The following is a 15,747-nucleotide window of genomic DNA, read 5'->3' as shown; positions in this document are numbered from 1 at the left end:
TGACAGTGTGAGTGTGAGTGTATGTCTGCATGTGATCAGTGCAACTGCATGATTTAAAACAATGACTAATCAAGCATGTTTTTGGACTAACACATTATTCTGGGGCTCTGTGGGAAATGAGAGGTTTCCTAAAATTCCACAAAATTGGAAAACCGCACAGGTGACCCGTTTATAATCTACTTGATGATATTTTACTCCCACAGGAGGTGGCAGGTTGCAAAATGTGAAGCTCAAACTAAAACATGAAGATTCTGTTTCTTTTAGGACTGAAGGATGGAGAGAAACACTTAATTTCACTGAAGTGTTTACTGTGGAAAATGATGGATGTACATTTGTGAATAGTGTTTGGTATTTTCTTATAATCAATTATTACCTGAAGGTTTTCCTCCCATACAGGATTTTGTTGCACATGAGTTCATGTGTAAAAAGGGGGAGTGTGGGTATGATGTATTATATCAACAAGGCTGTCAAATTCACAATCTACATTTTTCATTTAGGGACTGGAAGAAACCTGCCGCCCCAACTCGGATGTTCAATCTGACCATTGATTGACAGTTTTAGAATTAACCTGCTCCATATCTATAAGATACTGTTTGATGAATGTTGACATGTTTCTAAATATTGATTGAATTATAACAGGGATATAATGAAGATGCAGACTCAGTGATCAAGTTCTTAGTCACGCATTACATTCCACTACATGGGTTTCCTAGGAAAGTGAGGTCAGACAATGGCAGCCATTACAAGAACCATGACCTACGCACAGGAGAACAGTCATTAGGACTAAGACACAGTTTCGGAGCCGTCTACCATCCACAGTAACAGGGAAAGGTAGAAAGAATGAACCAGAACATCAAACAGAAACTCAGCAAAGCATGTGAGGAGACAGGCATGAAATGGTTAGACGCTTTGCCTCTGGCTCTTATGTCAATCAGGAGCTCTATCAACCGAGGGACAGATTTCTCCCCATTTGAGCTGACACATGGCCATCAGTTCCCGGGCCCAGGAACCCTGAGCGTAGGAAAGGAAGTAGAGGTCATGAGTTTGAAACCTTATTTCCAGCAACTTGAGGGGTGGGTATCAGACTTCTCCACACAGGTTGCTGACGCCAAAGGGGGACCCGAGAGACACGAGGCCAACACAGCAGAGTTCGTCTGGCTGAAGGTCATCAGGCCTACGTGGCTCAACCCTAGGTTCTCCGGCCCCTACTGAGTCACCCAGAGCAGTGGTTCTCAAAGTGGGGTCCGCGACCCCCCGGGGGTCCGTGGCACTCTGCCAGGGGGTCCGTGAAAAGTTTTCAGATTCATTAATTTAAATTATCATGATATCATTTTTTTTTTTTACAAATTTTTTTATTATTATTTATTATTTTTTATAGTTTAACAAAAAATGTTTTATTTTTTTTATCTAAAATAGTTCATAGATTACGTTCTAATCTAACAAATCTATACATTTAAAAATCATGCGCGTCACCCGTTACCGTGGAAACAACAATAACTGGTACGTCAGTCAGAGAGCACCGCTGCTAGCATCATAGAGATATAACACGACTAGCATACTACGAAGATGGACAGATTTTTAAAACGACCGGTTACGGGTACAAATGAAGTAAATGAAAAACAAAAAACAAAAGTAAGGAAATACGATGAGGAGTATCTCCAATATGGATTTATTGAAGTGGAAGGGAAACCGAAATGTCTGATATGCCTGCGGTGTCTTGCCAATGAGGCGATGAAGCCTGCCAAATTGAAGAGGCACCTCGAGACCAAGCATCCAGATTATGTAAAAAAAGACCGGGCTTTTTTTGAGAGGAAGGGCAAGGACTACCGCCAGAAACAACAACGGATGGTTAATGTTACGTCTGTTTCTGCTAAAGCGCAGCGGGACTCCTACCTGGTAGCGCAGAGGATTGCTAAGGCGCGAAAGCCCCACACAATAGCGGAGGAACTGCTGCTCCCTGCTGCGGTGGATCTGTGTGAGGTGATGGTGGGGAAAGATGCGGCTGCCAAATTGAGAAGTGTACCTCTGTCAAATGACACCATCAGACGACAAATTGAGGACATGTCTGCTGATATCAAATCACAACTGCTGGAAAGACTGAGAGGGTCTAAATTTGCGGTTCAATTGGATGAGTCCACTGATGTGTCCGGCTCTGCGCAGCTCATCGCGCTGGTTCGCTACCCGTGGGAAGGAAGGATTCAGGAAGATTTTTTATTTTGTCAAGAGTTGACGGGGCGAGCAACAGGTGAGGAGATTTTCAATGTTGTAGATATGTTCATGGAGACTGGCAATGTGAGTTGGGAGAATTGCATTGCGATTTGCACGGATGGGGCAGCTTGCCATGGCAAGAGTGGGGTGGTTGCTCGTGCCAAGGAGCGCAATCCAATGATGATAGCTACCCACTGCATGCTGCACAGGCAGGCTCTGGCGTCAAAATCATTGAGTCCTGAGCTACACTCCGTTCTCAGCACGGTGGTATCTGTGGTCAACCACATCAAGTGTAAGCCACTGCAGTCCCGTTTATTCGGCCAGCTCTGCAGGGAGATGGGCGCAGGACAGGACACCCTGCTGTTCCATTCAGAGGTGCATTGGCTCTCCCGTGGAAAAGTGCTACAGCGGGTGTACGAACTGCGCTCAGAGCTGTGTGAGTTCATCCAGAATGACCAACCACTGCAGCACTCTTCTCGGACCCCGAATGGATCGCACAGCTCGCCTACCTCGCAGATGTGTTCAACTTATTGAACGATCTCAGTTTGTCCGTTCAAGGCAGATATGCCTCTATCCTGGAGGTAAGCGACAAAATCAAGGCATTCCGTGCCAAAACAGCGATCTGGAGAAGGCGGGTGCAAAATGGCATTACAGACATGTTCCCCCAACTCACAGAGTTTTTGGACACAAACCAAATAGCAGCTGAGATTGTGAAAAATACAATCGGTTCGCATCTTGCCTCCCTTGGTGACTATTTCACTGACGTTGACACCGATGTCTGGGACTGGGTGCGCGACCCCTTCGTTGCCCATACATCAGCGCGGGGTCTCAGTGGAAAAGCAGAGGAGGAGCTGCTGGACCTGGCATGCGACGGGACGCTGTGAATCCGGTTCGGCCAAGGGGGGCATGTGGGCTTTTGGCCTTCGGTTGAACAGGAGTATCCGGAAATCGCTGCTGTTGCCATGCGGGTGTTGCTCCCCTTTCCAACCACATACCTGTGCGAGTCATCATTCTCAGCGCTGACCTCCATGAAGACCAAGTACAGGGCTCGGATGGAAGTGGAGAACGACCTACGTGTATGCCTCTCATCTACTTCTCCAAGGATGGAGAAGTTGTGCAGCGAGAGACGGGCCCATATCTCACATTAATGGTAAGCTCTCTCTCTCTCTCTCTCAGAAGTGAAATCGCCAATAACAAATAGCTGAGGAGGAGCAACCAACACAACTCCTCCCACAGAATTTGTATTTAAGCTGTCCCAATGTTCATAATCGGGGCTGTCTTCTGACTGACTGTCGTGGTATGTATATCACACGGTAGCAGAATTCAGCCCGGAGCGCTCTGTATTGTACTATTGCAGAGTGCTCTGTATTTGTATTGTTGTTCTATTACCATTAAAACAGATTATTGTTTAACCCTGTATCTGGTGCTTTGAATTCCTTCTTTTATAAATTTGACTAGCTCATTAAAGGACGCGCGGAGCCGAGGTGGGTTTCAGACCATGCTTTGCCCCAACACATCCCAGTCACCTCATGTGTCTTTTTTCTTCCGCCAAAGTGCAATAAGGATTTCATAACTGACATTTCCGACTTTCTGTCCGGGATCATGGTGAAATATGATCGTGTTTTGATTTCCGGAGACTTCGATGTCCATGTGTGTAGGCCTGTCACGATAATTAATTTTGTTGGACGATACATTTTCCTGGAAATTATTGCGATAAACGATAATATTGTCGGCATTGTTGTAAGACCATTTTAGACCACTGACATAATGGTAATATATAATAATAATTCAAGTACATCCTTTCAAACATAGCCTAGTTCTATTTCGTATAAGGCTTCGCCCTCTAAGGCTATCGCTATTGGGTTAAGGGCGAAGCAGGATGTAGTCTACGTCCCACTGGTCCGTCCGTTACCAGAAGCACAAAAACACAACTACTCAATTAATAACCCATGTCAATTTCGCCATGCATAAATGGAGCATCACATTCCCAAGGAATATAGCATTTAAAAAATGAATATTCTCCATACGGGAAAGAAGTATAGGCTAAATAGGCTACCTGTCGTTTATAAAAAGTAGAGACCAAAGTCCCACTTGTTAAAACGATCAAAGAGGGGGAAAAGGGCAGCTCTCTAAGTGCCGACAGGCAGGAGAGAGGGCACGCAGTTGAGTCCCCGACATTACTCACTCTGACAGGACCCTCAGTACTGAGTGTGTCAGAGAGGAATGGGAGACATCCCTCAAAATAAAAGAACAGGAGGAAGACCAAGATGCAGCAGTGCAAATGTCTTCCACTGTCATTCCTCCGTGCCGTGCGCTTTGATGTTCTCCGGGGGATCCAACCCAGCGGAGAAATACACCTGTGACACAGCCTCACACAGCCCGTGTGACAGGCGCTGTGCCGACAGAGGCTGCCCTATTGAGCACTCTCTGTAATGCACAAACAGACGCTGGGAACTGCGTAAAGCAGCCGTGCGTGCAATATAGCATGACAGCGCGCGCACGGGACGGAGGAGATGAGATGTGGCTTCCTCCTCTGATGTGTGAGGAGGAGGAAAGAAGCCATCCAAAGGTATCACTCTCGATCTAAAAGAGCTTGTGATCACCTTTGGCATAAAAGCCGGGTTAGGGCGCAAAACAGCTGAGCTGCCATCTCCTTGGATCTGGAGACATGACGGAGCCACAGAGAGAGCAGACAAATCACTCACCCTTTTAGCTGATGTCAGAGCCAAGAGCAGAGCTACTTTGGCTGACAAGAACTTCAGGGGAACCTGATCTAAAGTTTCAAATGGAGCTTTACTCAGTGCGCGTAACACTAAAGCCGAAACCCATTGAGGCGCCAAAGCGCGTGACACATATCTGAGTCTCTGTACTCCCCGTAGAAAACGTTTTTTCAGCGGGTGACTAAACACCATGCTGACCCCAAACCTACGTGGCAAGATGAAATGGCAGCAGCATATGTTTTTACCGTGCTATAAGCCAATTCCTGTCCAGCAACAGGAACGACAGCACGAGGCAGGGGGCCCAACGGGGTCCAGGCTTTTCCCTACACACCACACGGAATGCTGTCCATTTGGCTGTGTAGGATGTGTATTCAGCAGCTGCGCTGATCGAACACCTCCCTGGCGATTTATGTAGGCCGCTGCTGCTTTGTTGTCTGTTTGAATCAACATATGTTGATTGTACAGCAACTGGACGAAGTGCTGGAGCACTTTCCATACGGAGAGTAATTCCAGCACGTTTATATGAAGAGACATGTGAGCCAGCCACTATCCCCCCACTGCCTGCGACATGCACGTTCCTCAGCCTGCGAGAGATGCGTCTGTGAACACTGCGGTGTGTGACGTCACTCTGCTCAGGGGCACCCCCACTGACAGGACGTGGAGATTTTTCCAGTAGGTCAAATCCAAAACCACGGAAGGAGGAATGTACACCATGCGTCTCCTCTGACGCACGGGGTCGATGCACAGGCGAATAAACCACCTCTGGAGTCTCCTCACTATGAAGGAGACCAAGGGGAATCACCACGTGACCAGCTGACATCATGTCTAACAGCAGCATCACGGAGAGGGGTGTGACGCGCCGGAGGAGAGCTGTCACTTTCTCCCCTCTCCGCTGTGAGAGTCGCGCTCTCATGCGGGCTGAGTTCAATTCCACTCCCAGTTAAAAAGATAACCTGGGAGGGACGAGGACAGCTCTTCTTCCAGTTGATAATAAAACCCAGGTTTGACAGATGAGATACGAACTGTATCGTCTTCCTCCCTTCCTGGAGCGAGCCAGCCACAGCCGGTCGTCCAGGTAAAATAACACTCTCATCCCCATTCTGAGTAGCTGCTCCAACCGTCTCCACCCACTTTGAAAAAGTGTGTGGAGCCAGGAATGAGAAACGCAGGAAATTGCTGTGTTTCGGGATGATGGTTACGTGGAGGAACGCATCCTTCAGGATTATGGATGTGAACCAGTCTCCCTGGTGAACACTCCAGCACCTGTTTGATCGTCAGCATGGGAAAAGGCCATTCCCTTGGACACTGACAGATCGAGGATGGGTCTCATTCCCCCCGCCCCGTCTCCTTCGGGACCAGAAAATACCGGGAGTAAAAAACCCTGATTTTCTTCCCCATGAGGAACCCTGGAAAAAAGCTTTCTTTTAACAAGAGTTCCTGCCGCTCTGCACGGAGCACGAGACACTGGATGACAGGGTTCCCTGTATCCCTGGATCTGTAAATTAGAGGTGAACTCTAAGTGCGGATGAGCTTATCTCCATGTTTGACTCGACATGTACCCTAATACTGGATTCTGTTGCTCCTTTTACGCTTAGACGCAACAAAGTTCGCTCAGAGCCGTGGCTCAATGACTGTACTCGTGCTCTCAGACGCGCTTGCAGACGTGCAGAGAGAAAATGGAAAAAGGATCAACTCCATGTCTCCTTAGAAATCCTTCGTGCTTGCCTTTCCGACTACCAGACGGCAGTCAAAGCAGCCAAAACAGAGCACATTTCTGTTAATCTCCAAAAACAGCCATAAAACTCAGGTTCTTTTTAATGTCCTCAACTCTATTATTAATCCCTGTGATGTTTCTTCAATTGTGCCATCGACTACTCTGTGTGATAAGTTTCTTACATTTTTTATTGAAAAAGTATCTGCGCTTAGGCTAGCCCACACTAGTGCTACCCCAGATCCTGCTCCTTTTCTGTGCCCTGCTGTCCTCGACCACTTTGAGCCTGTATCCCTCTCCTCTCTCTCGGATGTAGTCAAGCACCTGCAGTCGACAAACTGCACCTCAGACAGCATTCCCTCTCGCTTCCTTAGAGATGTTTTTGAATCAGTTGGAGCAAGCATTTTATTACTAATAAACACCTCTCTTAGCTCAGGATGTGTCCCAGCTGCCTTCAAACATGCCGTGGTTAAGCCACTACGTAAAAAGAAAAATCTCGACCCCTCCATTCTCGCAAATTTTAGGCCCATCTCACAGCTACCTTTTTTTTATCTAAAGTCCTGTAGCGAGTAGACTATGTCCAGCTGCAGTCTTTCTTAACCACGCATGGCATTCATGAAAAGTTTCAGTCTGGCTTCAAACCCATGGCACAGCACTGAAACAGCCCTTTTAAGAGTTTTTAATGATCTGCTCCTAGCCGCCGACTCAGGTAGCCCAGAGCTGTCCTGGTGCTGTTAGACCTGACTGCTGCCTTCGACACTGTGGACCATAGCATCCTGTTGTCACGGCTTGAACAGTCCACAGGCATCACAGGCTCTGCCCTTGCATGGTTCAGGTCCTACCTGACAGACCGTAGCTTCTCAGTGCAGCTAGGTGCCTTCTCCTCTGCTAAAGCCCCTCTTACCTGTGGGGTTCCCCAAGGCTCGATTCTGGGCCCCATCCTTTTTTTCCTGTACATACTGCCCCTAGGTTTAATTCTCACAAAACACAACATCCCCTTCCATTGTTACGCTGATGATGTACAGATCTATCTGCCTCTCAATCAAAATGTCAACTCACTACAGCAGTTGATGGACTGCTTGACAGAGATGAAATCCTGGCTGAGCCAATATTTCCTTAACCTCAACGAGAGCAAGACTGAGGTCATCTTGTTTGGACCCCAACCTCCAGCCTCCCCGGTTGATATTCTGGGCTCCCTCAATACAAACATCCTCCCCTCTGTCATGAACCTTGGAGTGACCTTCAATAGTGCTTTTCAATTTGATAATCAGGTCAGCACCGTAGTCAAGACCTGCTTTTTTTTTAAAAATACGTCTATTGTCGTTTTTATCTTTTAAAGACCTAGAAAGGGTTATTAATGCCTTTGTAACCACGAGGCTGGATTACTGGAACGCTCTATACGTGGGTATGGACCAGGCGTCAATTAGACGCCTGCAGCTAGTTCAGAATAGGGCTGCAACAAACAACTAATTTGATAATCGATTAATCTATCGATTAATTAAACGATTAATCGACTATTCGGACTATTATTAGACCCTCCAGAAAAACGCGATTCTGCGATCGCAGAATTTACCGCATAATCAGCTAAATGGCGCAGATTTTCAAAAGGCCGCATATTTATGAAAAGGTCGCATAATCCCCGCATTTTTCCACACAAAGTTGAGGGGAAAAAAATTAACTCGTCTTGACGTGAAGTGATGATGATGATGACGCGACGTCAGCTCGCGCATCACAGAAGGTAAACAACACCGTAGAGTGAACGTGTGGAGCTCACACGAGAGAGAAAACACCAAGATGAAACAATCTAATCCATCTCATTTACCGACGAACATTTCTGCTAAAGACCGGGTATAGCAGTACCCCGATGTCTTGCACGAAAGTGGGGGGAAACTATTCTGCACCCCGTGCAACTGTGTGTTGGAGCATAAGAGAACATTGACGGTGACGACCCACTTTGATTCATTCAAACATTCGAAAATGCTTTCTGCTGCTGCGGACAAGAAAGCCAAACAACTCATGTTCACCGAGGCATCAACCTCCAAAACCCTTTCGAGGGCTACAAGAAACGAAGTGAGAAGCCTACAAGATTGAAGCTGGTCAGATAACGAACGAGTAAATGAAAACAGAATGAGGCGGAGAAGTGTGTGTGTGTGTGTGTGTGTGTGTGTGTGTGTGTGTGTGTGTGTGTGTGTGTGTGTGTGTGTGTGTGAGAGTGTGATTAAAATAGCCCAATTTATTTTACAATAAATAAACATTGAATGTGTTTAATTGAATAGTAAAGGGGTTTAACGTTAGTGGCAGGTTGTGTGTGAGAGAGAATAAATAAATAAATAAGACAGCCCAATATTATTTTTTTTCGCATATTTTGCAATTTCACCGCATAAAATCACATAAAACCTCGCATGTTTCATCGCATAATCAAGGATTTTAGCCCGCGTTTTTCTGGAGGGTCTATCTATATTATGCCTTGCACAATTTCTCAAGCGCTCTTATTTATCAACTTTTAGATTTAGCTTGAGGTTGTTTTAGGCATGTGGAAACTAACAATGAAGACAATAAAGAATACATATATTATTAAATTAACTAAACACATTTTGAACAAAATTAACATTGCTTTTTATTCAAATTAAATAAATAATATTTCACATCAAAAGAAACAACAGTGTTTTAACAAATCGTATTAAATAATCTGATGACAGAACTGTAAACAGAATAGCTGAAACTTTAACAAAATAAAGAGTAACTCTGTTACCTCTAATCATTAACCCATGTTTGTATCATTGAGTTAACTCTGTGTGTAGCTGCTAGCATACATAACACCTGACGTGGAACTCGTGGACGGGGCTACAGAGCTACTAGAAAGACAGTCGAACCCGGTGCATTCCTCCGTCTGAATGTGGAGCACTTTTGCTAAATGTTTAGACAAATTGCTCGTGTTACCGCCCTTACATGCTAAACTCTTATTGCACTTTTAGTAACGAGCATTCTCCACATCGAGACGGGTAAAGTTTAACCACACCTCGAAGCGCGTTCTGTGTTGCATGCTGCTGCCTGTGTGTAAACTGCCCCGCCCCCTCGCACACAGACGGAGGAGATAGATCTCGTCTGATCGAAAATACATCATAGACGCATTTGTTTGTCTTTTTGCATATTAGAAACGAGTTGGTGACACTAAGACTGCGATATAATGTTTTTGTAGCAATAATACACGACATATATTTTTTAAATGTCTCCAGTACCGATAAAAAGACCAATAACGTTGGAGTTTAACGGCGCGTAAAACACACGTGATGACGTCACCAACAAATCTACCACTGAATTAGTTGGCAACTAATTTGGTAAGATTAGTTGTTGCACCCCTAGTTCAGAACGCAGCTGCGCGTCTTCTGACCGGCCACAAAAAGCGTGACCACATCACCCCAATTCTGGCCTCATTGTATTGGCTTCCAATTCGGTTCCAAATTGATTTTAAACTCCTTGTATTTGTTTTTAAAGCACTAAATGGGCTGGCTCCGGACTATATAGCAGAACTCTTCCATCGCTACACTCCAGCCAGAGCTTTAAGGTCGGCTGACCAGCTGCTGCTGGTAGTGCCCAAGACCAGGCTTAAAACACGAGGGCACCGAGCCTTCGCAGCAGCTGGCCCTATAGGCTCTGGAACACTCTGCCCTGTGAGGTCGGCCCAGACCCTAGGGAGTTTTAAATCTACACTAAAGACTCACTTCTTCTCTCTGGCCTTCTAGTCAGAGCGGAGCATGACACCTGACATTTCCCTGTGTTTGATTTTTATATTTGCTGTTGTAATTTATTGTCTTCTGTTTGCTACTGTATTGTAGTAAAGTGTTTTTATTGCATGTACAGCACTTTGGCTCGACCAAAAATCGTTTTAAAAAAGTTCTATATAAATAAAACATGATTTGATTTGATTTGAACATGATGTGTTACTTTGCTGAAGGATATTTGTGACCAGTTATCCAGACCAGTCTCTAAAGACTTTCCAAGGGGTAAAAATGCTGCTGCCGGAGTACTAACTGGAAGTATTGCTGATAATATGTCTACCGTATCCTCTCATGTCCAACAATATCATATCAATAATAACGCTTATTAAAAGAAAACATGCATTCTTGTACTCGGGAGGGGACATTGACAGAGGATTACTGGAAAATTACTTCATAGTACTTGTGGGGGTAGTTTCACTAGTACTGAGTCCAACAGGATCAATCTCACGAAGAACTAAAAATAATTCCCTCGTCAAACTTAGCAGAAGTGGCTTGATTTTGTTCTCAGCAGGGGACTTTGACAGAGGATTACTAAAAGAATACAGAGTAAAAGTACTTCAATGTATTGTAAGTAGTAGGCTAACTCAGGGGTTCCCAAACGTTGCCATGCCAAGGACCCCCATATAGCATTATCCTCTGGCGGGGACCCCCCCTGTTGCAATTTTTTTTTTTTTAAATGATGTGTAAAAGTGCCTCGCGATAGAGCACGCAGTGTGTTGCCACTACATTTGGGGCCTTCTGCCTGATCAAAGCTGTCACTCTTTGTTTGCCTGTCACAGCCCCACTGCCCCATCTGAACACACACCCACACAACGTCCAACCAGTCAAGTCCATTTGAGATGATGTACTCATCTAAAACTTGGAAAATGTCTCTTCAATGTGGTCCTACCTTCCAGTGCTTTGCAAAATAATATTTCCTCAACAAAGTTGTCTTCTGAACAGAGTATAACCGTAGTAGTTAACCGAATATTTTCCATCTATGACGGAATTTTTCCAAGAATGACTGAAGAATCTGAAAGCAGTCCGTCATTTTGACAGATTAGAACACAACTCGGAACAGCGCCAAAATGTCCACCAGCGGCCCACATTATATGACATCCTTAGTGGCCAGGTAGACTGAGGGTGATCTATACTACTGTAACTATTATTTAGTAATTCATACCCCTGTCCAGTTGGTGGCGAGTATGTGCATATTAAGTAGCTATTGTCTAGTCTTGTATTTGACCTCGTTGATTACCTCGTTGTTTAACCGGCTTTAGCAATCGCAAAACGTCACGGCAGCTGAGTGTCCGAAGCTTTTTTAATAAACCCAGTAGTTGTGATGGTGTGGATAAACGAGGTGAAAAAAGAGGGATTGATGCAGTGGAGGATGAAGGACAAGCCAGTAAGACTAAAACTGACAACGTTCAGCCAGCAGCAGAGGGACAAGCAAGTGGCAAAGAAAAATAAATCATTCATATTAGTTTTGACATGAAAAGTGACCGCATGGTCGGTGTCTCTGTTCATCTTTTTTTTTCTCCATGCCCTTAAAAGTTCTATATGAATCATAAAAAAAAAGGAATGAATGAACATTTGCTGCTTAGTATCCAAACATAAATATTAAATATGTCTCATCATTAAAACATGAGAAATAAAATCAAGGGTAATAATGGATTATGACGGAAATGTTACGATCCTGTCCGTCAAAATGACGGACAACGAAAAAGTCTAACGCAACCACTGCTTCTGAAATAAATCTGATGTATGCAAGCAATTCTGCGACATTTGATACATCCGTGCTCTCATCCGGCTGCAGAGCAAAATATTCACTAGCTCTCACTTGCTCCAAAAGCTGAGCAGATACTCAGTTTCACTCTCAGTAGCGGCAGCTCGATTCTGATTAGATTGATGGCGGTCGTGTGATTCAAAAACAAAAAATATTAAAAGATTGGCATCAAAGGACACATAGATTGGTAGATATACAGTTATTAATAACATCTAAAAAAAAACTTTAAAAAAAATAATAATCATGTTTCCCTGGCGGCCCCCGGGGGGTTGGGGCCACTTTGAAAAACACTGGGCTAACTCATACAAAGTCAAACAGTATCAATTTCATTAAGAACTAATGGTAACATTTTATTTGTATCATTCATCAAGCGTCTTTGAGTTTCATGAAAAGCGCTATAAAAGTCCCATGTATTATTATTATTATTAAAGATAGCAGAAAACATGCATTATGGACTCTGACAGAGGATTACTCACAAAGTACACAATAAAAGTACTTCATTTTGTTTTCTGGTAGAAGTCAAACTACCGAGTCCAACAGTGTCAGTTCCCTTAACAACTTGTGGTAAAACACATTTGTATCACTCGTCAAATATAGCAGGAAAAATGAAGAGCAGCTGATTTGAAAAAACAAACTCGAGAGACGGCTGAGTGACCGCAGTGCAGAATCTCTATATAGTTTATATCTCCTAACAATGTTGTCCATTTTAGACACAGGCTTATTATATTTACAGCCCTTAATAACATCCATTTTCTGGGCTCAATGTGTGTCTTGGCTGTTTTCGTTGTGATCGCTAAATTCACCTTGTTTATACTATTGTCACTGTTCCAAGCAAACGAGTACTTTTGTTTTGAAATCACTTCCGTGAGTTTCGCCCCGCCCCTCGCTCCACTGACCATCAGACCATTTAGTATGGTAAAAAGTAAAAAGCAAAAACCCCTCTCAGACGCTCTTCTGTTTACTGTTCCTGAGTCATTAATTTGTATCTTTGGGTTTTTGGAAACATATCTGGACAATGTTATGAACACCACAATTCTATGAATGACCTGCCACTGCAAAATGACCTGCAAGTCAACAAAGTCAACAAGTTTCACAAAACAATGATCTGCCTAGGAACCTCTGACGCAGCCAATCGTCTTCTACAGGAAAACTTCCCCTGTGGAGGAGGAACTGCTCACACCAAACGCTCACTGAGGTCAAGGTCTTCTACCATAGAGGCTTTGGAGAATACATCCTGCAGGCTGGTACAGTATATCCAGTAGAATGGGTCTTTTACCAACTTCCTTAGGAGGAACTAGCACAAGGAAGAGGCTGCAGTAGTGTTTAACCCACAAGGGCACAGCCAGGACAGCTAAACATGTCATTGGTCTGCTGCCCAATGCAATGTTTCCCTTAGACAAATGATTTATTGTAGTTACTGGATAAACTGTATCCTCAGTCGAAATGATTGGTCAAATACCACAAGAGCATGGCCATTGCCAGCTTACTACATATTAGTTTAACAATTAACACAGTGGCATTCAATCACAACAAGATATATATCCTCAGGAGCAGAAGCCAAATTACGTGAATCAATCGCAGCGTCACATGCACACAGCGAAGAAGTACTCAGATACTTTAAAGTTGCAATACTTCATTGTAAAGATAATTTGTTACAAGTAAAAGTCCTGCATTCAAAATCTTCTTAAGTCGTACTACAAAAGTATAGATTAAAATATACTTAAAGTACCAACAATTAAAGGAGTCCTTATGGTATGGGCCCATTCCAAAATCGTATATTGAATGACTGGATTATGATTATTGATGTTTTATGTGTTTATCACAGCTGGTAACGGTAGAGCTAATATTAATTATGTTATACTGCTGCTGGCTTAACCTATATATGTATCATAGTTCTTTCAATAATTAGTTGTATTAGCTAATAATCTAAATCTAAAAAGTAACTAGTAACTACAAGCTATTAAATGTAGTGGAGTGGAAGTATAAAGTAGCTGACTATACACAGGTGAAGTTCAAGTACCTTAAAAATGTACTACAGTACTGCACTTAAGTAAATGTACTTTGTTACGTGTGTGCAAAATATCACTGCCTGCCACAAAACGTCACGTCACTATAAAATATAATAAGAGTTTATCATCCCAAGACCTCTCTGAAGAGATCGACGCAACACTATGTGAATATGTATCTTAATTTATGTCCACCATGCATATACGTTTAGTTATTTTCTAGCTCTGTCACCGTTCATTTTAGCAGGATACTGTCTCTGCAGCCAACTTACTGTGGCGGGGTGTTCTGACTGGACGCAGCGGCTCTGCAGGAGCTGAAGTCGGGGAGACAGCAGCCGGAGGCTCGGTCTGAAGCCCAGCAACATGTTACCGGACACAGATCTATACTGACCCTCACTGACTCTTCATATCACACCGATACCTCTCAACATGTTCCCCATGGCTGTAGAAAGTAGGGCATGATAAAATGCACAACTTCCGGTAAAGTATTTTCAGAATAAAACAACACTAGAGAAAAAGGAAAACTATCGAGTGGCGAAGTCACGCCCATCTACTTCCGGTCCATGGGACCTTATTTCGGAAAAATAATGTATTGAAGTCCATGGAGAGAGAAAACGTATCTTTCGATCCCGTTTGAATTGTGCCATGAATTACACACATGATGTTTGTCAATCTTAAAAAATAATTTCCATGTCAAAAAAGTCACAGTTTGTCGTAAAACTGTTGAAAAATAAGACTATGAAAAATACGCAACTAGAAAGACTACAAATCCCAGAGTCGCGTAAGTGATGTCACAATTGTTTTCCTCCACTAAGAGATAGCTAAGATCAGCGCCATATAGATATAATCTATCTATATGGCGCTGGCTAAAATAAGATAACTTTAACAAGATGCCTGTGTGCTTAGTACCAGATTGTTATCATACCAGCAATGGGTCTTGCTCGTTCTTTCGCTTCCCGTCTGATGAAAGGACCAGGAGTGGCTGGATCAAGTTAGCTACCTAGCTAGTAGCTAGCACGTTAGTTAGCATTCTTTCACACACACATACAGGTTTTGGGCCAAGGGCGACACCGTACTTCCGGTATCCGCCATTTCACACGAGGTGCAAGCAGAATATCATAGTCTATTGCCTTAATCAATATAGTCAACTCTAAAATACCACATATATGCATTGGCATGATAATATTATTGTGACAAGTGGGGTATTCACCTGGTGTTTCCAGAAGATAGACGTAGATGCTGCCAAAATCGACCGAAGGCCACTTTCGAGGGTCGTAATTCCATACATTGTAAGGGCAATCCGACAACCCACACAGCTCTAGTTTACGCTGGTAACGACCTAGAGCACACCCCTCAAGTCCAGAGATGTAATCCGAAGACATGCAGCGATTTCTTCGGTCGTTAATTCAGAAAAAAAACCTAGTGCGCTCTGCCTGGCTACGCTAGCTAGCTGTTTATATTAGCACCTCCAGGATTTTTGCACCTCCAGAAAAATGGCATATTTATATATATATATATGGCGCGCGTTGCATTGTGGGTAGCTCGTGACGTCACTGTG

General features: G+C 43.8%; 1 protein-coding gene across 1 annotated transcript in view; it reads right to left on the bottom strand.

Moving 5' to 3' along the window:
* The window catches only part of ldhd (lactate dehydrogenase D), a 47,639-nt gene extending 32,985 nt beyond the window's left edge, over positions 1-14,654 (bottom strand). The window contains exon 1 of the mRNA XM_034195753.1: positions 14,462-14,654. Coding sequence (XP_034051644.1) covers positions 14,462-14,554 — 93 coding nt within the window. The 5' untranslated portion in view covers positions 14,555-14,654. The remainder of the gene's footprint in view (positions 1-14,461) is intronic.
* Between the last annotated feature and the right edge of the window lie 1,093 nt (positions 14,655-15,747).

Source organism: Gymnodraco acuticeps, unplaced genomic scaffold (assembly GCF_902827175.1).
Source record: "Gymnodraco acuticeps unplaced genomic scaffold, fGymAcu1.1, whole genome shotgun sequence".
Classification (NCBI taxonomy): domain Eukaryota; kingdom Metazoa; phylum Chordata; class Actinopteri; order Perciformes; family Bathydraconidae; genus Gymnodraco; species Gymnodraco acuticeps.
This window is presented reverse-complemented; position numbering and strand designations above follow the sequence as displayed.